This window comes from Monomorium pharaonis, chromosome 7 (assembly GCF_013373865.1).
Source record: "Monomorium pharaonis isolate MP-MQ-018 chromosome 7, ASM1337386v2, whole genome shotgun sequence".
NCBI classification, from domain to species: domain Eukaryota; kingdom Metazoa; phylum Arthropoda; class Insecta; order Hymenoptera; family Formicidae; genus Monomorium; species Monomorium pharaonis.
The window spans coordinates 16,525,150-16,552,560 of NC_050473.1; the positions used below are offsets into that span (position 1 = coordinate 16,525,150).

Genomic DNA, 27,411 nt, shown 5'->3' on the forward strand with positions numbered 1-27,411 from the left:
ACTCAGGAATTAAATGTAATAAAATATTCGAACGGCGCTTGTGTAGAGCAGCCTTTTGTGCGTTTTCGATAACGAATACTGACGTCAAATTTCGACTGCACGTTATTCGCAATGAAGCGCACTGCGTCGGTCCGGACTCGATCGATGTGGTCGACTAAGTGTATTCTGAATATTCCGTTGCATTGAAATTTTCATCAAGCTCGTGAGAGAAAACGCAGCTCACGACAATGAAATTGGAGAGGAGGGGGTGAACAATAACATAACTGTGCCAGTAACTTCGAAGTTCTCATATAATTCTGCAGCAACCCCGTGACTTTTGTTGCGGAATTATCGAAAGGATGCACATTGAATTTCCCAACTTCCATCCAATAATCTTATTCATTTTTCAATACGTTCGTACTTCTACAATTTTGCATATCTTGCGATATGATTAACAGTTTAAATGGAAACGACTTCGCGCAAAAGCTTTAATAAAATTAAAATATTCTGATTTAATTGCACGTTAGTTAGCGTTAATTGCGTCAACTTTCGAGATCAAACTAAGAGCATTTATGTATATTGTATGTACACATAATTCCATCGAATGCATCAATAGCGTTCGATTTACAAAAATATTTCCGTGAATGTAAAATATACAATTAATTATACAATAAAATATTGAAATACGTTTTTAAATATTATAAAAAATTTTAACTTTCCATATATCAAATACTAATAATTAAACTAATTATACACAACAATAGCTTGACATTAGAAAACTCGACATGATTCTGATAGCTTATAATTTTCTACAGATTTTTTTTTTACAAAGGCCGCAAAATAATATAAAATATTTTAGAACGGCAAAATAAATTTATCTGTTCTATTCTTAAATTCTCATACTTAATTGGATATTACGTTTGGCAAAATGTGAAATTTAAACTTTTGTTTAAAATATCGCGCTTCTAAAAGAATCTGCGATAATTAAATATTAATTATAAGATAGCAAACTGTGTTAAACAAACATTAACGCGATACATTAAACAGGAGTGCTCTTTGTTCTACATTCTTCGATCAAGTCTATCCCTTGCGTTGTAAGCAGCTGTATCGTTACCACGGCGCGAATAGTTGAGAAGATTTACATACAAAAGGGCCAAGAGCCTGGAAACCGTTGTAGGAGAGGGAAAAGAAGGAGGGTGGCTTGAATAATTTGGCTGTAGTTAGTGCGCATAATTTCGAGGAGCGTCTTCATGCTTGAAATCGAGATCTTAAGCAAGACAAACCTGCTCGTCCTCTCTCACGTGTGTATACAGAAAAATTTGCTTATGAGACAAGGGCTCTTTATTCACCTCGCTGAAAATATACCGCGTAGATTTTTATACTTAAAGGAACGAGTCGTTCAATTCTCTTGCTCGAAATTCCGCTCGAAAGTTATTGCGCGCTCGCCGCGCCGGTAATTAGATATCTTTAATACGCGCAGATGATAATAATTCTCGTGCGTCGCGGAAAAAAAATGCCGAGGTACGTAGGTTCACCTAATGGCGATTCCGCACGGATTATGAAATGGCCAACGGACTCCGCAGTTTGCGGACTTAAAATATCCCAGACGCGTTTAAGCCGCTCTGCATATGGTGTTCGCGTAATGGCGTGGGACGGAGAGGAATAAAAAAAAAAAAAAAAAGAAGCGAACATCGAGTAATTCTACGATGGCGTAGCTATAATCCTCGAGGAAATACGTATGCGAAGATGGTGTGAGACGACGTACGAGATCAGCAGACAAGCTTCGCGTTATGATGTGTCTGATATTCTCTCAGACGAAAGAATTCGTGATCGCAATTCTTTCACTCGGATAAGCGCATCCCACACTAAAGTAACGTTTCTAATCTTTCCAAATAGTGCAATGATTTTTATTAGCATTTCCAAACTACGATTTCTCGTAGTGTTACGCTTCGTTAATTCGGTGCATGTTCAACTGTTCGATCGAGACAGCGGACACTATTTTATGCGCCGGTTTATTCAAATTTATGGGGATGCCATATTTTTTGGCCGATATTAGTAAAGGAACCGTGTCGCGTGATGCCCCATTAAGCAATTAGAGCAAATTAATTCGGCAGTGAGTTCGTAATAGTGATTTGACGAGTGAAATAATGCCGCTCAACGTTTATCGAATTATAAATCATTTGACGGAAATATTCTGCCATATCATAATGTGTTATGAAGTTGGTCTCACGAGCTTCATCCCCCTTCACGTTTTCAAGCATCGTTTTACTGGCCAAACCACAACGCTAATGCGAATCCGCGACCAATATCCTGCAATTGTTTTTCGAACCAGGAAGTTGAGTGTCGCGTTCCATCGCGTTTACCCTTCCTGTATTACGCTCGATATGACGGCAGCCGGTGGTTGTTTACCGGAGATATTTTCGAGTAATGCACGGGATGGATGGCGAGCTGTCTATACCGAGAAGATCGATGTTACTTCTAAAGCGAAGAATTTCATTTGTACAGTATATACACGGGGAGTACATATTGTCAGTCATGAGTCGAAAGTAAGCTCTTACTCGTATGGCTTTGTTCATCTACGGAATAACGTATTTTTCACCTCTGAAATAATCTCGTCGAAACTAAATACACAGTTGTTATATATAGAACCTCCTGTCATCGAACTTGCCATATTTCTCTTTTTGCGCTTTTCAATCAACTTTTACGATATACACTTCAAAAGTTTCAGTACTTAAAATATAAGGCAAACATCGCGTATGTTGGTTAAAGGAAAAATTGATTTCAAATTTCGTGATACTAAACATTTAAATTCTTGTTAAATGATTAACGATAAGAGGAAATGAGTATTGATTTTTTCTTCAACCTACGTATATATATATGATATTTATGTATTTGAAAATTTATATTTATAATTTTTATTTATAATTATTTTTCAGCAAGAGATTTCGTATCGAATATTTCCAAAAATTAAAAAATATATCGTAGCTCTATATAAAAAATGAGATTGCTAACAAAAACGCAAGATATGTAAAACTTTTGGGCAGTAGTCTTTGAAAAGTAAATTTTTAAGTATATGTTAAATCTTGTGCGTTTCTAGCTATAAAAACAAATGTCTCTCAGTTATTCATTTCTGTAATATTTTAATTCTTCCAGGACGTTTTCACAGCTTACTAAATTTTTAAGCGAAATTTTCAAGCGCTGAAAAACAGGACGATATTTATCAACCTTCATACATGCGTGTTCTGATTCAGTACCGATCGAAGGTGACGTTCCGTAAAACGAGGCTTTCGGACGGGCGTTCGAGTCCGTTCGGTCCATTATCGATCGATTGCCCATACTCTATATCCGAATCATCTGACACTCGCGTTCATGCTTCGACAATGCAAAACAGAGTTTATTCCGTGAGTGACGCTAATGTACAATACATACCTTTCCAACGGCACTTCATTAGCATCAAATCGAATTCATACGCAGCAGGTGCTTTCTTAGCGAAGCCCCTAGCAATTTTCCTAAGTAGGTACATCCTACAAAGTGTTAGTGCCTAAAATCTCGTAAACTCAGGCTATGTATTTCCTAAGATAAATAGACGAGAGGCAGAGGGAGAGAGATTTTCGGATACTGTAACAAATATGTAGCATCGCGATAAATTAGCATTTGTATTTAAAAAAAACGAACCTATTTCAATAAAATTCTACGAAAATTTTAGTTCGAATTAATTGCAAAATAAATAATCTAATTTTTAATATAAAATAATTTTTCTTTTTGGAATTTTTTCTCTTGATTCATATCAACACTCTTGATTCTTCTCTTTTGACTATTGGCTAAAGATCGCTTTTTTACTCTTTCGCTCTTTTTCAAAAAAATCCTTAATTTTTTACATGCAATATATTTTTACTTGTATGTATATATATATATACACACACACACTGTAGAATATATGTATATAATTACTACGCAAGTATTCAGGTAGCGCATTTATCATTGAAAATTTCAAGCAAGTCAAGAAATTTTAGTTATATCGAAAACGAGAGACGGAGCGATCGAGTCAGCAGAACGAAGTAAAGTGCTTATATGCCATGTAAGTAGCTCCGCGATAGACGTAGCCTCAGAGATTGACTCACAAAAGCCGAAGAAAATTGGGTGTCAATCACTTCAGTTCACAAAAGGGGAATTTTGTCACGCGTCAATCGTCTCAGGACGTCTATTTATGCGGTAGAAGAAAATTATGTGCATCAACGATCGACGAATATACTTTTCACGCGTAGTACTATTGAATATAAGCACGTGCGTATTTTTATATTTTATTATATTCTTAATAAAATACTTTTAAGTTTGAGTTTGATATTAATATAAATGTTATATCAATTATAATAATTATTTTATGAAAAAAATTCACTAAATAATATTTTTGTATTAATAATAATATATTATTTTATTTCTCGATTAGTTTTTACTTATTTATATCTTTATTTTAAAGGTAAATTAATCAAATTTACTTCTCCAAGTGCTATATTAAAGAGAGATGTAAAAAATTCCAATACGGACTATGATTTGCAAGTTAAGCATAAAAGAGTCTGAAAGTTTTTTTTCTATATAATATAGCAAAATAATTTAAACGTGACAGTTACGTGTCATCGTTGAAACACGCGACACGTACTCTTTCACACTTTCTAAGTTCTCGAATATTCAATTCCGGCCGAAATTTATGAACGTGCTTATATCGCGAACGGCGATACAAATTGCACCCTCTTGGCGATGTCGCCAAAGTGCTAGTTTTATACTAAACCCGTTGGATCAGATGGATCTCACCCCGCAGGGCTGACTTTTCTCCGAGATATCGCGCGTGATACAGCCGGATTATACAAGTTTTCAACTCTACTTCCGCGCGTTCTTTACGAGCGGGTGCTTCAAGCACCATACGTACTCCCTTGCTTCCGCATACTAGGGCTGAGAAGAAGCTCTCGGTCTTAATACTTCCCTTATCCACGATCCCCGCATTCCACGTACGTCCGTCAATCGAGTGAGATAAAGACGCAAGCGTATCCAGCCGCGCGCCATTATTCGTTTTCTACAATGCGCGAGGGTAACGTTATTAATCGGCGAAGAGAGTGCACGAGGAATATTCCGCCTGCTCCAAAGCGAGCTTCATTAGGATGATTATGATTACGTTAACGTGCATCCAACGTGATTAATGAATGCGATTTAATCCTTTCGCGCGCCGACATTATTCCAGTTCCCGAGATTCGTTCGCTCGATCTCGCGAGAGTGCACTCACGGACAATCCGTAGCTCCGTGCACGTCGGCCTTTTGTACTTAAAACAAACCGGGTATCTTCTCCGAGATACCAGGCCAGGCGGCCGATAAAAAGCAGCGGTTCACGTGCGATTAAGCGACGCCCGGTAAGTGCTCGTGCGTCCGATGCCAACGACCAAGATCGCGTTCTGCATTTTGTATGATTAACGTTCAAGCGTGCGGATGCTTCGTCGCTTATACCGCGCTAACAAATGCCCATAATTCTCCGCAACCGTCACCGTCCTTCGTGATTAATGCGGGCTATTAATTACCGTGCCTTGAAAGTCGGACGGATTTATATTTCGCAAGGGACGTGCGAACCTACCTCTCTTTCCGTACGTGAGATACAGTTTCCAAAACGTGCGCGCGAGTCTTGAAGTTCATACACGCGATTGCCCGAAGTCGTGCTTTATCAGAAATTAGTAAATCAACTGCTGGCCAAACTACGTAAATTAATGTTGAACATTTTGAATAAATTGTTAAAGTTAGAATTGTTTCGACTTCAGTAATTCATCATACATGTTTAATCGCGACGGGGATTAGTGCAATTATTGATATTATATAAATAAATTTTATACGAAATGACGTTTTGCAAGAATGATTAAGCGACTCGTCGTCATGCACATTTTGCAATTAAAATCTGTACGCATGCAAAATAATTTATGGACACTGGTGTATTCATTAATATGTGATCAATTTGATCAAACCAACAATAAAGTTGCATATCTCTCTCATTTTTTTTCAGCACACCTCGATATGTGTGTTCGGTTGATGCAAAATTCACAGTGAAATGTTTTACGTAAACAAAAGTTTTCTATTTCTATGAATCGGTAATCAGTGCAACGACAGTCGCAGTGAGTAACAACGAATAAGTTATTTTTACCCATAAAATGTCAGATTTTTATCCGTAAAATCGAACAAAAGTTACAATGAAATTGCACGAACGTGTCGGGAACTAGTCATGTAAATATAAGAAGTTTTACACAGTAACTTTTGAAAAAATCTCATTTTATCAGAGTTTTCATATGTCGCGCTTCAAACTTTCGCATAAAAAATTTTACATAAAAAATATCGACGAGCAGAAACATTATCTAGATGTTTAATCTGTTCACACATTTTTCTCTCTTAATATATTTAAATTAAAATTTATTAAAAACTGAACAAACACTTAAGCAAATGTCATGATCTCATATATGATTTGTCCGTTATGGATTACATTGCGACTTTACACATAATTTCGTCATCAATGAAAATAATATATACTTTCAATCAATAAACAGAAAAACATGTTTGTACCTATTTATTTTCTTCATATTTTTTTCTCTCTAATCTGTATTAATAAATTCATGAATCCATGAATAAATTATTGCCTAATTATCGTTTAGTAATTACTATTAGTAAACATATTTATTATAAATACATTAAATTAATAAAAATAATTCAAGATTTACGAATATACAATTCATCAACATAAATAAATTACATTGAATTGCGAACAATATTGAATTATAAAATCATACAAATACCCTTAACTTATAAGCATCTAATATGATCAACAGTTTTCAAAATTATTATGCATATTAAATTCTTTATTTGAATAAATATTTAATAAAATATTAGTTTTTATATGGTTTTTAAAAATTTCTTTTTAATAACAATCTTTTACAAAATTTAAACAAAAAACTTTTTTCAACCTTTTTTTATTATTTTTACGTTCAAAATAAGCGAAAATAAAAGATTAGTATCCTAGGAAAAAATGAAAAATAATATATAAATAATAAATTACATACACTCACCCTACCGCTTGACTGTCGTCCGATAGTACTAAGCTTCCTCCTGGTCTCAAGGTTCCATTGTTGCACTCGTAGCACACTGTCGAGAACGCGATTAATTACGCTTGCTAAAACGCAGTTAATTTAGCAGTTAATTATAGCAGTGCGTGAATTAACACGGAATATGACAATCGCGCGACGCTTTACACAGCACTCTCGAGAGTAAAATAAATTAAGATGGAATAACAAATCAACGCGAAGGTAAATGTCTCTTGCTTTTAATGCGCTATTTAATATATCACTAATTAATTGTAAACGGCTTTCTTGTTTGAACTAAATCAGACGATTCGCATATTTTTCTGTATTTCCAATCTGAAAACAAGAAAAAAATTAAGTGTAAATATGTGTTAACTGATAAAGTATCGCGTGTGTAAAAACAAGATATTTTTAATACAAAATATATCTAAATCCAAACGTAGAAATTATTATCGCCCGAGTATCGTAACTGAGCAATAATTTTTAATTTTTATTCTCTTCTCGCCGCTTTAATTCGATCTTGAACAAGTATATCGCGTGAGATATCTCTTTCCGTTTAATTATTATTATACATAGCGGTTTAAATTTACAAAAAATTTAAGCCGCTATGTGTAAAATATAGTATAAGTATATATTATAGTATAAGTATTATTGTAAAAAAATATCGTTTATGAATATTCGTAAAACAGTGGTAATTTAATTTCCTTCTGTTTTAATTTCAGCTTCGAAAGAATAAATTGTGCGAGACATTTTCTTTGACTGATTATTTATTATATTATATTCATCTTGATTACGTTGCGGGAATTATCGATGTGATAATAATTGTAAGGATGACTTTTGTTGTTTTCTCGTAACCATTTATCATGATCGCGTTTATAAAAAAAACTAAAAATCAGTTGTGCAATAAAAATTAAATGAATATGGGTAGGAGTATAATTATAAACTTTAGCGACATGATAATAAATTGTATATCATATCAATTGCCCATTTGTTTATAATTTAAAAACTATTGTATCCTGATATTTTTGTGTGAAAATTTTGACGCTAATAAAAATTCAGAACACTCCATTAAAGCATTATGAGACATCTTATATACATATATTCAGTCATTTGGTTAGCTACAAAGCCTGTTGCACTTTACGCGTCGCATGTCAAATACAAACGCGTGGATTAACAATTGCCGGGTTATTTAGAGATAGTCCAAAGCGGAGACGGACTAAGAGGGATCGAGGTCGCGATAGTTTGACGGAGGGTAGATTGCGGCGTGTGGCACAAACAGGAATTAACCTCAACAATTATGCGGCCCTTTGTGGCTAGCAAGGTCAATATCAGTCCCCTACTCCATGTCTCCGCTCATCCATAAGCTCGCATCGTTTGGTTGATCCACCAAAGTACATGGACATGGGAGAGTGTGTTAAGATGATCGATCCCGTATATTCCAGCAGTAACATAATCCTCGTTTGCTCGCATAAATTAGCATATATTTCCAGACGTTGCAGTCGGTTTCGGCAATCCCGTTTAATAAGGAAAATAGACGATGACTTATATGACAATGTGCCAACTAATTTGTTATATACGTAGAAGCCGCGATTGCCTAACCGCCAACTGCTATAATTAAATACGATTAAGAGGATCAGTTTAATCCTAATAGACTATAATAATTCACAATAACAGAACAATAGTTAGGAAGAATCAACTTTACGTATAATTTTCTTCGTGTTAAATTAAAGGATTGTAAAAAGACTGCTGTTCGGATATTAGACGTTACGTTGTATAAAGAAATGCTTTCCTAAAAGATGCAGAATTTGCCGCGTTATAATGACCGATTAATGCCACGAAAGTACAACAAAGCTAATGCTAATTTTATTCTGTTTACTAAGGTAAAATATCATTACATGTGAGCCAACTTATTCAACTGACACATTCATGCATATGCGAACTAACGCGAAACCTGACGCAACGGTGCGTCAAGACATCCTGCTTATTGTGCCGCGTGTATATTCTTCCCGACCCTTGGGTACCACAAATGTTTGTCTCCATCAGGCAAGCCAAGGATCGTTTATATAGCTGGGTACATGGGTATGTTAGATAACGTCGCGGAAATAAATGTCAGTAGTGAATCTGTTGTGGTGTGAACATTTCAGACAAACTATACGCGCGACAGCGGTTGTCGCGCGTCTATGCTTATTTATCTTTTATCACGCAACATTAAAAGTAAACTACCTGGAAATTGCATGTGTCCAATTTGTCCAATTTCGCGTTTTCTTTTATTCTGGTATGATTTAAAAGTGTCTTCCTTTCAACGAGAGTTGTGTCGCGCGTTTCCCATTTTTTTCTCTATATTATTTTTATATTTAATATAAAAATCTATAAATCTATAAACGAAAGATATTATATAAAAACATTAAGATGCTTAATATTTAATTAATTTAAATATAAAAGGTAATTATAATTTATTAATACGAAGTTTATCGTTTTACCGTTTCTTATTCCAATTTCCTTTAACCGAGACTTTTATTAGTGCATTAAGCACGTTTTAAAGCTAGATCATCTTAAAGTTTATGTTTCATAAGATTTTGCGACAGAGCTCTCATCAGGATTTTATGAGGGTCGTACGAAACTTGTTTCCGCAAATCTACCCCATAACATCGTTGTCCACGCATCTGCCCGTTTATCCGATATCCAATACTGTGATGTATAAGATAACCCTAAAGGATCAACGCATTTCTCGATTTGTCTTTATATGAATTAAATTAGTGTTACTTATACATATACGCTAATGTTAAAAATATTTTACGTAAATATTTTCTGCGGTGTTTCTCATGCTTTACAAGATGCAATAAAACTTGAACTACTTCAATCCTTTTAATCTCCTCTTATGCATCCTTCTATAACTCATTGTATAACATAAATTTTCACGGCTTACAACTCGCAACACATGTTATCCGCGGTTTAAATAAGAGATCGACCGTCAGCTTGGCAGCTATAGTGGCCAGCAACGTGATTGTTAAAACGGTTCACGCTGCGTAAGATTAATTGCTGCAATCCGGCAGCGACGATTAATTGTTACAATTTACCTGAAATTTTCGAGAACGTAGTATAGAGGCAATTCATGAAAATTCAGAATATTGAGTATTGAATATTGAGTATCGAATTCTTCTATCATCCCAATTTATCCGTGTGATTCAATTTTTCCTATTTAATAATCTATTATATCGTGATAAGTTAATTTACATTATTGTTTGGTATAAAACTAAAATTGCAAATTTACATAAATTGCTCGCATCGTTGTTTTAAAAAAATTTAAATTAAATCTTGGCAACAATTAATTTTATTTCAAAGTAGCAATTGAACTAAATCAGTTAATTTGGATTAGTAAAAAACAAACTTAATTAAAATTATATTCAAATCTTTTAAACATTGTTTTTGTAAAATTCAGTTAACCTTTTTTCAATTCTAAATGTGCTTGGGCCTCTAATAGTGTTACCTTCGCCGATACTACATTAATTAGCTCACGAATGTTATATTTGATGGAAACAGTATAATTATGTAAATTTGAGCAATATTATTGATTAACAAATGCAGCGTATTAATATCAGTAATTATTTTATTGAGATTATATTTAATGTAAAAAATTTCCGGTATTACTTCGTTTAGCGATGGTGGGATTCGGTAATGAGCGCTTTTGATAAAATAACCAATATTTCTGATGTAAAATTGAAATAATATAACGAATATTCGCGCTATTTTCCTGCCGTAATATTAGGGCAATATCTATCATCCCTCGGTAATGATAACAAGAATTATGCCCATCGGTTCGTTTAGCACAATATCTTCCGATGGAACAACTTTTCCCCACCAATTTGCATCCAGAAGTCCAACATTTAAATATTGCTCAAGCTGTGCAAATATGATGCTTGTACAAGATTTGCATTTCATTTAAAACTTATTATTATTACTGCTTATAACCATTTCTATTTTCAATAGACAAATATGACAAAAAGATATTATGGTGTTAGAGTACTATCTGCTATCTTTTTTGTCTAAGAGAAAGTTTTATGCAATGCAAAAAAGTAAAAAAAAAAAGAAAGAATTTTTACTACAAGATATTTAAGACGGACGAAAGCAATGATACAAATATAAAAATATATGTCTTTACATTTTAATATTTACACGTAATAAAAATAAAAGCGAACGGTAATATGTAATACATTTAAAAAATTAAATGTATTATTATAATCGTATTATTATAAAAAACATTGATATTATATCAACGGTTTACATTACGGCTTATGTCATAATATTTAATATTTTTGTTACGGCGAGCTTATATATCAATATTTTAAAATGTTATTTTGTGGTCTGATAATATAAGAAAGAAAAATCGAACGTTCAGATACAGGATATTTGCTCTTCTCTTCCCAAGCCGCAGAACAGGTCGACCGTTATTGTTCTAAGATATCGATAAAATTTTATCAATAAGGTACTCATGCGCGAAATACGTCTCACGATCGGACGACAACGCGAGATAGAACGATATCGGGCACCTATACTTGATGAGAGACTACGGCGGATAACGCGCCATACCTCTACCCTCCATCATTTTAATATTCTCTCACGTAGTGATTCTCCGGTGGACGTATATTTTATCCCCGACCGGCACGAATCACGTTTCGCCTTTCAACGTTGAGCATATCCATCTTACGATAACATATTCCGGCGATATGGAGATTCTTATGCAAAACATCCCCTCGAACGTTCGTTACACGTTTCGACGCATTCGTCTTCGGGAGTGGCGTCACGATGCCGGAGGGATGCACACTCGAATAAGGATTGGCACACAAATGAGATGAGCTATCGTGAGATGTAACCGCTACTGATAATACGTCTAAAAGTCACGTGTGTATCGTCCTTCTCGCGGTGAATAATATTAATAAATCCATTATGAAATCAGGATTGGTTACGGCAGGCTAGCCGAATATTTTACAAATCTCTTGTGGCAAGAAAATATTGTGAAAAATATTCGATACCTGTGGAAACAATGTGCGGAGTGGCGTGCAAGTTTAAATAAAGTTACTACATTTTGATATTTATTTTTATATCGCCACAATCACGAAATACTGATCGTTACTTACATATTAATTTTGAAGTATTGTGCTGTGTAATATTCACGAGCATAATTATCTAGCAATAATTATTTATACCGAATGTAGACAGATAGGGCATACATATTTATATGAGAAATTTGAAAATGGAATTGATGTCGACGAAATTATGGACGTTACTATATCATACTTCATCTCATGACTAATTAATAATTTATCATTACGTCAAAATATTATGTTTCGTAAAATATTCTACAATTTGTAATACATTTTTAATATTATTCTCATCCAAAAAGAGTGTCCCTTCTCCTCTTTCATAATGAGAGAATTGAATACATATTAGACAAAATCTCTCTAAATCATTATAGGTTCAATCAAAATGCGATAATTAAGTTTTCAAATATAAAAATGCAATTTTTTCGGATAATGAGCGGAATTGGCTAACTCGAATTTTTCCGTACGATTTTATGACACGTTCGTATCTTTTACAAATGTTATCTTGCGTGTTGCATTCGCGATGCTGAGTGTGCTGTACGTTTTCGAAGTGTCGTTCGAAGTGCAGGTCAGTAGTAAAAGCATTTACGTCGGCAATATTGCGGCAGTTGGACGAACGAAAGTTCAATCGATGCTCCTTCGCCATCCAGCGACGAGTTAGATCTTTTACGAGGGATTCTAGGTTCATCGTACTTTTTTTTTTATTCGCGAAAATAGCTTTCAAAAGTTATAAACGATTGAAAACGAAGGGCACTGGTTTGAGTGCAAAATATATAGCAAAATCTTATTTTTCAATCCATTCTGTATCATAAAATGACATTAGCAACATTTTTATTAGCAAATTTACAAATCTTGAGAATTTTTTAAATATTTGCAATAATATGTGGCGTCCAATTTAAACTCTTATAAAAGATGAAAAATCGACGTAAAATTCTAGGTTTTTTTCGCGTATGGAGAATGACAGCGTCATTCAAGAGAAAACGTGCATTTTTCGAAATTAAAAGCTTAATCGTCTGCTTCGTTATGCTGGAAATATAAAGCAGTGAATAAAACGAAGAGATATCGAACATCCATTGTTGTTAGCGTGCGTACAAAAATCATAAAATAAATTTATTAATAGAAGCCGGTTTTACGGATTTTGAGCGAATCGCAGCTTTGCTTCGTTACACAACAGGAATATGATACGCGGGGTGGCGCGAGGGCTGAATTCAGCGGGATAGTATAGTTTATTGCATGAACGGAGAAATTCGAAACTACGTCATTGTTCGCGAGTGTTCTCAACTTGCTCGCACTGTAAAAATTCTAGATCTATTTTACGCTTACGCAGTAACCATGTACACAAAATACGTACGCCGGATTTTGTAAAATTGTATTAATCCAGCTAGATTCCCTCTCACGAGCATTTTTGAAAAAGTGGTACACCAAGCTTTATCCGTATATTTGGTCACATTATTAATAATAAAATAATGAACTGGACAGCTTTTATATGAAAATGATTAATTTGCGTCATTCGATAATGCGTTATTATTTTCTAATTTTACTTGAATTTCCATGCAAATGAATCTTTCGCACTATCATGAAAGGGATGACTGCAAATGTTTGACTGGCTATACGCGGAATTGATTTTATCGTAATATCGATGGGCACTGCCATATTTTATTTTAAATCGCACGTGACGTTGGATTTATTTCTGCGTGTCTCTGGCATCGTGTTTAAATAAGATTTATTTTAAAGGGCGTTGGAAAAGTAATTAATAATGTTGAATAATTATAGGCTGTAACGTTTGCGTCTAGTATTATATCATCGCAAGTTACATACGTTCTTTAGTGTGTAATCTTTTATAATTTAATAAAGCCAAATTTTATTGTTTGCATTGATTCCTCTTCGTGATTTATATGTGAGCAGAACATATTTTTCCTGATTGTTATTTTATTGTTTCAATAAAATTAAAAACAGTTTATAACGTTAAGAGTTGTATCATTCACAACATTCGTTCCATTACATTTTTTTACGAGCGACTGATTGATTGATCACTTTATTGCTGTAACTAAACTAATGTATGCATCATCTGCAAGAAATTAAGTAATTCATAAGGAAATTTGCTTCTAGCGACATTAATCATTATGACACCTAACGACATTTATAGCTTTGGAGATCATTATGATAGAGATAAAACCACGTCGAGTTTTTCCCATCCCCATCATATCTTGACTCCTCGTATTTTAATAGCGCTTAATTACTGCTGCATTAACGATTCTTTGTGTATATGTGTCTTTCTCTCCGTGTCTTCGAATCTCTTCGAGCCTGCTACAGCTCTTTGGAACTGCGCCATTGTCTTCAGTAATTCTCAGTTCGTGTTTCATCAGTCTCTCGCTGTCGTGTTTTATCAGTCAATATCGATTTTATCTCCGTATTTTTATTTTAATCCCGTGCGCCTTACGCGCTCGGCTAAAATCTCTTCATCGTTCAATGCGCCTTCCTATACCGTATACACGGTTTTTACTTACTGTGTTCAGCAGCAAGAAAGCTCTTCAGTATTGCTCGAAATATCCAGCTTGTCCAGTAGACAAAGAATTTTTTTGAATTTAATTAATTTCGCATTATGAGATCTGCAGGCATTCGTTATTCATTCATCATATCTCCCTTACTGAAAATGCTGAAAATGAGATTACAAACGCGTGAATACGTACGCGGGTAAGTGGTTACCTGCGGAGGACACCTTGCCGGAAACGCTCGGGCACAGCTTAAAGCCCCATTATCGCGGTGTACCTCGTCGTTCGTTCACGGCAACCATAACCGTCAACGGCAAACTCAGCGTATAACGGATGCGTGTCCGGCGAGTGCGCATATATCTGCACATATTTGCTACTACCCGGGGCGATGCTGCGCGAATTTCATTACGCGAACGCACGAATTACTTAGCCAGGCAGGTGTCAGATTGAAATGACCGGTGGGACGAATCGCGACGATGATTGCGCCGGTTTATTGTGATCCCGCAACGCAAGAAGAGTTTCATTGCGCGACATAAATGTCTCTGTAACATATCCTATCTTTCGGAAGCTCAATATAATTGATAACAAGATTCTGATTCTGATTTCTTTCCCAAAGAATTTTTATATTTTCTGATACGCTTTAAAATAAATACCCAACGGGAAATTTTACATTTTCCCTACACGAAAATTGACGAGGTTTCCATTTTAATTTGGAAGAAGTGCTGCAAATTAGAGATAAATCTCGTTTTCAAGCTACAAAGTTGAAACCAGTTAATTTTCTGGTCAGATCTTTACAATATTAAAAAAATACGCGGCGCTTTTAATTTAATTATTAACATTTTCTTAATTAAATGTTGACAATGTTTATTTCATGAAACAATATTCTTTGCTATTTACAAAAAAATTCAATTGCTTTTGTATACAAAATATCTACGGACATAATTTCCGGAATTAATTTCCATTAAATGCACCGCGCGCTCTTGGAATCATTTCATCTTTATTGTTTATTAAATATTAAACAAGAACAAGTAACGTTTACGGTGCGTTAAGTGGAAGGTAGACACGTAGATAGACAAGAAAGACAATTGCGTTGGGATCAATTTCTAATTCTTTATAAAAATTGTGTCTCAGAGCAAGAACTGTCGGGAATTTCGTTCTTGCCGACGTCCTATGTTCTCGAATTTATTTGTCTTGGTGGCGGGTATTACTTCGGCGAGTCCTCGGAACTCCGAATTCCCGAAATCTTCGGGAGACACAAACGCTGGAATCTCACGAATTTCCTCAGGAGGAGACAACCAAAAAACATGCGGCACCATTATGAGCGCATGCACGCAAACCTTCTACATTTTCCTATCCCGTCAACGAGAGACTCAAACTTTATCGTGTCTTGCCTCGAGAGATAAAACGCCATGAGTGTTCGTTGGATATTTAAATAATAGTCAAACGTTAGTGTCCTATTGTTGTACGTATTGTCTATCCGCTCTATTGAAGATTATTATTATTAAGAGATATATCTATAAAAGACGCTATCTTTCTAAGTGCAATAGTATTTTGAGAAAATAACCATTTGACTTTTTATGAACAGACAAAGCTATCTTTTTGCTAATAAAGGCAAAAAAATGTTGCACAAAAAATAAGAATAGCTGAATAATATGAGATCTGTGATTAAAATTAAACAGTGCTATAGATAATACTATAATAAAATCATGATAATATTAGTCTAAAAATTCTTTAGTGTCTTCAAATTTTTTCAGAAAAATATTATTAGGAAGATGATTATATTAAATCAATGTTAACAAACTACATTTATAAAGTAAAATAATGTTGTCTATAATGAACGAGCATTTGCAAACATCTCACGTCTCCATGATGCGAGATGTTTGCGTGAAGTAGAAATAAGCCGTGCGTAACGCAGTTCAACGAGAAACGTGAGCTTTACTCCAAAAAACCTATTCGCTACGTTTTAAATGAAAGTTCAAGTACTTCACAGTTGCGACATTCAACGAGGAATTTCAACGAGCCTTGATGAGTAAGACGCCGTGGATAATCCGACGTAGACGTGCGCGATTGTTTTCCCTCACATAAATTTCAATTCATTTGACAGAAAAGCTAACGATCTGGATACTGAAAAGAGACCTAAAAGTAACAAAGTCATTAAATAGTATAATACTAAAATATGATATAAGATGGATCTGTATAAAAACTAACAAAACTCAAAATTCAAATTTCACTTGTCAATAGATTTCTATAGAAGTCTATTTAGTTTTTATACCTTTTTTTAGTTGCATATTTTATGAGACACAATTTTTTTAGTACCTTCTTACTTGCCTATGTTCTCACTTAGGCGCACTAAAGAATGATTAGTTTTATGTCTGGGAAAACCACTCTATCCAACCTTAAGTGTCACACGGGGAGATTTAGACCGAAAGATAGTGTGAAAAGAAAAGATGCTTTTCGTAATGAGATAAGTTCACGCTTATATTTTACAAGAATAAATGAGGATTATGGATATCATGATGCATAATTCATTCATTGGCTTAGCTGTAACAAGTCGATTGTATTTTTGTCGAAATCTCAATAGTGAGTTATGATACTGGAGATTAAAATATAGCGTCTATTTAGTTTATCAGATAATAAAGAAATCCATCAAAGCTTTAACATCAAAAAGATTTATTAAAATTTCAGATGAAGATTTATATTTAACATCAATCATGTCGAACAAATAATGATATTAATCTGGAATATTTCTTATTATAATCATAAAATGAAATAATTTGTGCGCTCTATTTAAGGGCTTTTACATAGATTATCTGTCTGTATATTTATATGTACGTGTAAGAATGATATATATATATATAGAGGCTAGGAGAGAATAAGAATTAACTACTTATCTATTCGAGATTAAAGTATAATGGTGTTAAAACTCTATAATAATTTTACTATCCCCTTCTGGATGAATTCTGGAACAAGAAATTATATCATAACATTTCTCTTGTGTACTTAATATAATCCTTTAAAAATCTAAGAGTTTGCCTTTTGTATTCTTCTTGAGGCAGCCAAGGATATAAGGCTTTGTCCTTTCAACTTTCCATTAGACATTCAACGAGTTACTACAGTTTTATGGGCAATAAAGGTCATGAGTGAAAAAGGAAGATTTATTCTTTTTAATCTTGTACACAGTATTCTGTCGATAATAGAAATGACGTTCTTAAAGTATCGATGACGATAAAATGCTAAGGTTCATATAATCCCATATAATCCATAAACATTAAAATAGCAATGCTATTACAATCTCACTAATCAAGTTTACAAAATCGTGACAAAAAAGAAAAGCTGAGATTTCAATTAATTAATTAATGAAATTAATTTAAAAAAAATAGCATCATAAAATTGCATTGACATGCATGATTTATTTTCGGCCATTTTCATAGAGTTAATAAGAGACAATAACATAAGTGCTTTTGTTAATAGCACTTTCACTAGACAGTTTAGTATTTTTAACGCACCTTTTTATCTGTACCATTATTTTCCTAATGTTAGTTTCCATCTCTATTTTCTGACTATATCAGATTTCTATGGTCGATGCTTTAAACCCGAAGATAAAGAATTTGATCAAAATCTAATCTAGCTTGCAATGCACCGTGTCAATGAGGTAATGCACTCGCTAATTTGATAAAAGCTGTGACAATCAACGGGTAACACGCGGCAGATGGAAATCAAGTCCACACTGTGGCAATCTATCTAACCAGGCATCGTTGCCGCGATATCGATCATGCTGGCAAATAATGTTGATACGCGTCAGCTCAAACCTCAAGCAGGTTATACGTGAGCGAACATTAACGAAGAGATCATATAATGATTATTTGAAAAATATCTTTTCTTAATTCTTTTCAAAGAATTTAAATAAGAAAAATAAATTTTAATCCACAAATGAAATTCATAAAAGAATATACTATGACTACCATAACTATCAGCAGATGTTCTTCGTTACTAGGATTATTATTATTTATATTGATTATATACGAATCGAATAACCTGTGATGCACATTTCTATCGATCTCGTTTCGAAATCGAAGGAAAAGCGATTAACTGCATGCGAGTCATTAATTTACTCTTCGAATGAGATTATTGAAAATGATGATGAACATCGAAGCTATATACGCCAGAGCTTATTATCGAACTCATTTCCGTGCTATCAAATCGCAATCGATTAAAACTGTGATACTTTCGATAACAGCAAGCTTTATTCATAAACAATTAACCGTGGCTTTTGCTGAAAATAACGAATTATAATGCTTGGATTTGCATCTTGTAATTAAGTAAAAGTGAACAACAAAATATTTCGTTTAAATTTTCCACAGACATAAACAGCAAGCATATTATAACAGTTGCATTACAAAGTTTATTCAAGTTTCTGTAGGAAACTTGAGAAAATCGTGATATAATTAAAAAAAAACAGATCTCGAGAGGAAAGAGAAGAGAAATAAACTTCTACCTATTTTAAAACTTTTCATAATAGATAACTTTTACTCGAAACTTTTTCTAGTAACGTGTGGTTTAAACATTGTAGCACCTCGGCAAATACCTAAAGAAGTTTCGAAATGAAAGCGAAGTTTATGAAAAGTATCAATGTCACCTCGTATTTCATCATTTTTTTTCTTTCGCCCTGAAATATACCGAAAGGTGAAAAGGCTTCCCAAATTTTTTTTCAGAAAACAAAAAATAAAGAAATCATCTTAGAATCTTAATAGCTTTTAAATATACACTAAATATATTTTTTCTTTGTTATAGAGATAGAGGTTTTCATAAAGAGCAATAAATCTACTGGGCGCGCAAACAGTACCTATCATCACTTGAAAGTATAAATCGCAAAACTGGTTCGGACGATTAACTGCGGACGGAATACCGGGGATCAAAAGGGCTCGCGTGTCATGAAAATTTCCATAGAGGCATCTCTGAACAGAGATTGCCGCAATACGAGGCGAGCAAATATTTGTTTGTACTCGCGGATGCTGCGAAACTCGAATTTTCAGGGCGCGAGTACATTTGTGGGGGCAACTTGGTTACGTATCAATCGGTCACGCGTGCGCGTGTACGTGCCATGTACGTGTCAGCGGCTTACAGACTTTCAACGTTACCTTGTTGACAGGATCAACCGGCGGCGAAACCGGTACACTCGTCTCTCTACTTCACTACAACCATTTTCAACCAACAAAAAGTATTTTTTATCCGTCGTGCTCGATCAATTTTGCCGCGAATTGGTTTATGTGTTTCAAACGATGCGATCGTTTTAGCATTGTAATCTGCCATCTGTCGAATAGCTCTCATGTAAATTCAAATTGTCCGTTACAATACAAAGTTAACAGAGAGAAATATTCCAAGTTAAATTCATAACAATCTTATTAAAATTTTTGTATCTTCAAATTTTGTCATAACATCTTAGACTTTTTCTTTTACCCTAATAAAAATGCAATTATTTGAAAATATTTGAATTATATGACAGTCTGAAATAAAATATTTTATTTTGATTTAACCATTGAATATTGATGAAATTTGAATAACAGAAAACACAAATTTTATGAATTAATTAAACAGTGAAAGCAAATTATCAATTTCATACTATCCATTTACAAGAACTAATGAATAATTAATTGAACCATATATCGAATTTAAACAAAAAATTTACATTAATCTAAATTAATTCCACGTTGTGCAGAAAATGTTTAAAAATTTTAAATACATTGAATGTAAAATCATCAATTTCTTCGCTAGTTAGCTGATCGAATTATTAAAATGTTTTGATTTTTTTCAAAGAGAAACATTCAATAATTTTTATAATAGCAACTTTTCCTATTTTTATCATAACACTCTATTAATATTACTGAATAATATTGTAATTTAAAGATTCATAATAAATTGTAAATTGCGCTTAAAAAAAATTAGATTGGCTAGCGCTAGAACATATTTCAATGGTAATTTTTTCATGTTTGACCGACGCAGGTGTGTTTATAAAGAAGTAATGTACTTTCTAAGAGAAACGGAATATGCGAACGAAAACAGAGTTTCATGAAGTTTCAGCAGCCTCTTCCTCCCCTCAAAGCGCGACTCGCCGGCATAACATAGCTGAAAGTTTCTTCAAAATTCGGCTTCTATTTCTTGCATCTATGTACTATCAGAGATAAGAGTACGTGGCAATTTATCGAAGAATTTTTAGTGACAACGTACTCTATTCCCTACAATATATATTTTATAAAGTTGTTTTTCTAAAGTAACTTTTTATTATAACATTTTTAATAAAATTTGTTTTATAACATTCTATGTAATACATACATTGTAAAGTTTATCTTTGTAGAAACAAATCTTTCTAATTGAATTTAATATAAATTTGATTATGATAAAAAAATAACATAATTTATCTTACATTTATTAAGTTTCTTCAAAAAGAGAAATAAAAAAATAAAAGTAATAAAAAAAATAGTGTTCTTAATATTATGAATAAAACTATTATAAAAATAATATGCGAGATTGAATTGTATGATATTTATTCAATAATCGATAAATGTTAATAAAACGTAATTGTTCCTTTTTATTTGTATCAATATGAATTATATTTTGGTCGTGAATTTATAATATTATCTTAAACGCGAAAATCGTCTCTTGAATAAATAAAATCAAAACAAAATTTTCTTAGGCCATTTGAACGAGCAAATGCTTATGAACACTTTTAAAAAATTCAAATAATAATGCAGATCTAGTAGCTACATTTGTTCGATGCGGTAACATTTATTGGTCATTTTGTCTTTCCGTTTGTATGCATGAAGCAGCTTTGCTTAACAGGACGATCGCGTAAGCCGTTGAAAAGATTTCGAAAGCAGGTGCTTGCACCATTCGCGGACTTGCATAAGAAAAATGCGCAGAATTCTCTCGGGGAAATGCTTTTGCATTAACTTTTTGAAACAGAATCTCAAAAAAGAATATCTTCTTTAAAGATATATTCCTTCTCTCAAAATAAGCTTCAGCAAAAAATGGAAACCATGTTTCGCATCGTTTATTTATACATTTAAATTTTTGTTAATATTTACTTATCTCATGTATCTTGAATTTTCTTTGGAAATACATATCGAATATGTATCCACTGAAAAAGTCTTGCTAAATTAATTGAAAATCTAATAGATTCGATCAGATTTCTAATTAATTCAACAAGACTCTTTTTTTCATGGTTCGTTGTTTGATTTTTATGAACTATCATTGGCAAAAACCAAATTTTTTACATCACGAAATTCAGATGCGTCGCCACTTAATTACCATCATTGCTACATATGTATCAAAATACCAATGAAATTCACTCTGAGTGAATTGATAGGAAAGACCGCAAAATTTCGAGTAAATTAATCACATAAATGTAAAATTCACGAAAATATTCGGCGAACCATATTCGAAAACGCGCGAATGATGCCCGACGGGTTAGGCGCTTAAGTGTTATGGCATCCGAATTAATGATTCGTATATTAATGACTGTAAGTGCGAGCACCTGTAATGGAAACTAATAGCACGTGCCAGGCGCGATACAATTCTATCAATTGTAATCCCGTGTCTCACGCACCGCTCTATATACAAAGCCCCCATATAGCTTTGATGGAAAACATTCGCCGGGAGTTTTTATTTTTTACGGTAATAGGATATCCTATTTTCCGTTATAAAATTTTTTTTCCCGACCAAAAATATCAGCTAACGACGTAACAACGTGTTTCACCGCATTGTTATCCAGGCAATGTTGTTGATGATACACAGATCGCAACTGGAAATTTCAGCCGTACTTTATCTACAGCAAACACGTGGCAAACTTCGAACTAGCCTGGCAGCGTCACATAAATTTAACGCAGGATATTTTATACGCAGGATTGTGTGTAACTTCGTAACTCTTTTTTTTTTTTAATACAGTCAGAAATTGGGGAAACTGTAACGAATTTATACGAGGAAAAGGAAAGTTGCCTGAAGTTTGTTTCGTCGTTGAATTCCGCAAGCGTAATGTATCGTTTCGATTACTCGAAATAGGCGCACACGTGTCCGACCCGATCTTACCCGAGGGTTGTCGGGGACTTGTTGTTGTAACGCCTCTCTGAGGCGCCAGGAAGTGAGCTCGAGCATTAATCTGATAATGACGTAATTAGTTCCGAGATAGTTCCGCATCAATTATCGATAATAGTGTCATTCATTCCGTAGACCGACATGTATTTATTACTTTTCTTCTTTCTTTCTTCTACTTTCCTCTCCTCTTCTCAGACGTTACATTTCAAAGAGACGATGTGAATTTATATACGGTCCAATGCATAAAACATTATTAAGTTCACGTGACAATTCCAGGACGATCGAGATTTATTCATATTTTGTTTATAGGGCGAAACGAAAGAAAATAGAGATGAATTTTATCATAGATATCAATGTCATATTAAAAATTTTTTTAGTTTCACATAAAAAATATTTTTTTACTCAAACAATTTCGATTTTTACTACACAACTGATTTTGATAAAATGATATATATTTTCAAATACTTTTTTAAATATTTTTCGATATTGTCATCAAATCAAATCGCAAAAAATATTGCAGTATAAAAATACTTATTTATATGATATCAATTTATATATCAATTTATATATATGTTAATTACGACGAATAGATAAACTTTTCAATTTATGTATTAACGATATCAATTAATCCATTCTCTTATAAATCTATTCTGTCAATTTGTAAGAGAATTGATTAATTGATATCGTTCCTCTTCGTGTCAAAAGCAAAATCGAACAAATTCTTTAGCACGGGTCTGTCGGTTATGGCGAAGAATGGATCCTCATAACGCAAGAACGCACGTGATTTCGCTGCCCCGGCATTAAGGTCGACGGCACCATCTTCTACGCTTTGTAAAGTACTTCTGAGTGCACGCTCGAAAATTCCCAACAGAGGGATACAACAGATAAATGGAAATCCGCGCTCGTCTCTCGCGTGCGAATTCGAATCTTAAATAAGAAACGCGATCGATGCTACGGTCCGTCGTGGCTGCATAAATATTCCTGGGAACCACGCGAGGGAGATCGACCTCGGGGATATTACCCGTCAGATTCATTCGAATTCGCCGTAAAATGCGGGCGACCGACCGAAAATGCATTTCGCGATCGTTGCAGCCGCGCACAATTCGCGAACGTAGCAATAGAACAATGGACCGGGTAATCGTAGATTTGCGCTCGCGTGGTTAGCGCGCGATATTTATCAATCTAATATCTAATAGATTTCACTTCAATTATATTTCTTTTATTATTCTGACATATTATTTTAATATATTATTTCAACAAAACAATACTCGGACATAATTATCTATATTGTTAATGTTGAGTGGTTGAAAAATTCTCTGGGTTTTCAGAATAAATGAAATTCTCCAGGCTTTTCAATTTGCATAAGATTTTTATGTTTTAATTTCGCAATGGATCTCTTCCAGTGAAATTTTACCTCGTAAATTTTTGTAGAATATTTTACCCGTATATATGTAACATAATAATTAAGATATTGAAATTAATTATTGGTGAGAAGCATTGATTTTGAATTTGTAATCGAAATATCTTGACGTACACCAAAAAAATAAATTTAGTGCTTTGTGCTGAGAATAAAATACTTAAAAATGTATTTGTAGGATATAAATTTATTTTAATATAATTAATCTTTATTTGAATATGGCGAAATATAAATTTTATTCTTAGCAAGTGAACTAAAAATGAGATGTTTTATTTCACAAAATATATATTTATCGTCATCATATTCAAATTTCTTCTTTATCTTAAAAATAAATATCTTAAAAAATGTTACAAGTAACATTTGCTTGTTAATATTTTGACTTCGGTGTATTAAAAGCTATTTAGTTAAGGCATTCTTTAATAGCAAATATTTTATTTTATATAAAAAAAATATTGCCTACTTCTGCGAAATAAATGTAAACGAGAAATACTCTTTTGCATTAACTAAATAATTTGCGCAAATTAAAAAAATAAAAAGTTTAATTAGTATAAACAAGTTACTTAGTTAGCACAACAAATCTTCTAAATTTCCACGTATTTCTCGCGAAGATGAATTTTTTATTTTATAAAATAAATAAAATATTTGGTTGCTGTTGAAAAAATTCTCAGTTAAACAGCTTTTGTACCGAAAGCACTAAATTTTTCTCCTAGGGCGAGGTGCTAGCGCGCGCGCGCGCGCACACGCGCGAATTTATAACCTACTTGTATATACCGTGAAAAATCTAGGCGGAGAGGGTTCCACGAGAGCGAAAATTCCCGCGTCCGAATCCGAGCTGAAAAGTCGCGCCCGGAAGCGCGTTGCACGTAATACACGTCTCGCAACTGTGGGTATTGAATCGCGGAGTCAAAATCCGGAGTTAAATTTCCAGCCCGCGCGCGGACGACGCAAGAGATGCATCTCTCGGCGTCTCCTTCGACGAGGATGACGTCATGTTCGGGAGTGCAAGCTCGCGCGTCGTAAGCTTGGCAATAACGTCGCGGTTGTCGCGAACGAAATAAACGGTTATTCACGGCCATGCAATATAGAAATGTTACTCACCGTGCCCGATGTCAGCACCCGGCAGAGCATCGTAGTCGTGTCGTTGTGCATCCTCGTCGTCCTGCCGCTCCACGTCGTACACACACACACACACAGGCGACCTTCGACGAGGCGGCGCCGGCCGATTAGAGCTGTCGCGTAAATGATGGTTAAGAGACTGCGCACAATAAACGGAATACGAAACAGGGAACGGGGAGCAAGGAGCAGTACTCGACATGTTGGAGGGAGACGTGTGAGACATGGTTATTATTCCATGCATTGTGCGCAACCCTCCAACATGCCGAACGTTTAAACGCGCGAGACACGACGATCGTCCGTTACGCCGCACCGTTGCACTCCGCCATGTTTGAACGCTTACGCTTGAATTCGGAAGCGCGCGAACTTCACGCGGCTCACTCACAAAGGTGCGTTCCAAAATTAACCTTGGGTAACCCTAGAGATTACCCTAGGTAGAAACGATATGGGTTATCTGAGGTTGGGTAACCACAATAATCTCTCAATTTTATGAGGTAAGAAAGTTACCTTTGTGGTCAACTATGAATTTTAGAACGACATTAGGCATTGTCTACAATAAAGATGTAAGCTTTAAGCCGTAAGAAATTGACCAATCACAACTGAGTATTCTTATAAAAAACTACTGTGATTGGTCAGTTTCTTAGACTTTATTGTAGACTAGGGGTTATACTCTTATCATTGGTAATCAATTCTCTATATTAGTAATTTTGGAACGCGGTATAGTTACCAAGGTTGAATTTTGGAACGCACCCCTGCGCGGCGACGAATACTACACTCGCGCGAGACTCGAACACTCGAGCGATCATCGACGAATCCTACGCCTACGAAACGCGAAACCATCCTGGAGACCCGGGGGAAAACGGGTGATCGTTTGTCAGATTCACCAATGACACGAGAACTCGGCTCGCATCCGATCAACCGTCTCGCGTGCACACAGGACGTCCCTCGAGAAGTTGCCGTACCGACCGATTAGAAGCCGTAAACGCTTGCGATGCGACAATACCGATGCGACAATTGGCCTCGTACTTCCGAACGCTTGAGTACGACGCGGAGCACGACGATCGTCCGCCGTATATACCGGGGGAAGGTCACGCAGCATCCGTCGTGATAAGGGCAATCGCACACACACTTTCCATAAAATCAGAGAGGAACTCGAGAGCGGCCACCGCGAGCTTTTTCGCGGGTGCAACTAATATTTGACTAGCATCAGCGCCAAACTTCTGTAGACGAGGCTTTAGTGTTTATTCTGTTACGTTTTACGAAAAGTGTGTGTGTGTGTGTGTGCTCGCGACAATTTCCCGTGATTTCGCGCGGCTACGCCAGTACGCCACGACTCGCCGTCCAGTAGCGAAGACTCGCGAGAACAGTCGAAGGACAATCGTCGAAGGTGACGAGACTGACGAGGTGATTGCTGACTGTTGACGAATGTGCTATGTCTGCGAGACTCGAGGGCAGTAACGGCGGCGATGTCGATCAACCCGGAGGAAAATAGGTAACTTATCGGATTCGTTTTCGACACGAGGGTTCACCTCGATACTCGATCGACCGTCGTTCGTGCACAGGACGTTGTCCGAGAAGACATCGCGTTGGCCAATCAGACGTCACGCGCGACGCGATTACATCCGATACGAGACGATCGTCCATCACCTCACGCGACCCGGTGATATTCTCAAATGCTTAAATACGAGCGTGAAATACGACGATCGTCCATCGCAGGTCCTGCAGCGTCCGTTGTATTTAGGTGGACACTCTACATGCAAATGCGCGGGAATTTCGCGCGTCTACGCCGTGACGTATTACGCGCCAACGAGCGCTACGTTCACGAGACTGCTCGGCCTGGGGACGGAGTGACGCGGTGATGCTGACGACGATCGTCAAGCTGCGGAAAACAGGTGATTATTCGTTAGATTATTGATATGAGAGTTTATCACGCTGCTCGGAGAATTTAGCCGTCGCTCGTCTCCGCAGCGGGCTTCTAAATTAGTCTAATTTTCTAAACACGACAAAGGGAGAGGAGGGGGGGGGGGCGGAACGGTCGGCCTGCGAAACGAAGTACGCTGCACGAAACCAAATAATCGCATTAATTGTGAGAATACAGAATTGTGTATGGCATTGGATAGGTG

General features: G+C 35.1%; 2 protein-coding genes across 11 annotated transcripts in view; one reads left to right on the plus strand and one right to left on the minus strand.

Moving 5' to 3' along the window:
- LOC105835333 (cyclic nucleotide-gated cation channel alpha-3) overlaps window positions 1-27,411 on the plus strand; it is a 165,616-nt gene that overhangs the window by 45,915 nt on the left and 92,290 nt on the right. The window lies entirely within an intron of this gene.
- Window positions 6,947-27,217, minus strand: LOC118646763. The gene is made up of 2 exons (XM_036290376.1): window positions 25,274-27,217; window positions 6,947-7,415 (listed from the first exon to the last, which is right to left on the minus strand). Exons 1-2 carry the CDS (start codon window positions 25,530-25,532, stop codon window positions 7,345-7,347), a joined length of 330 nt encoding a protein of 109 aa, XP_036146269.1. The 5' UTR covers window positions 25,533-27,217; the 3' UTR covers window positions 6,947-7,344.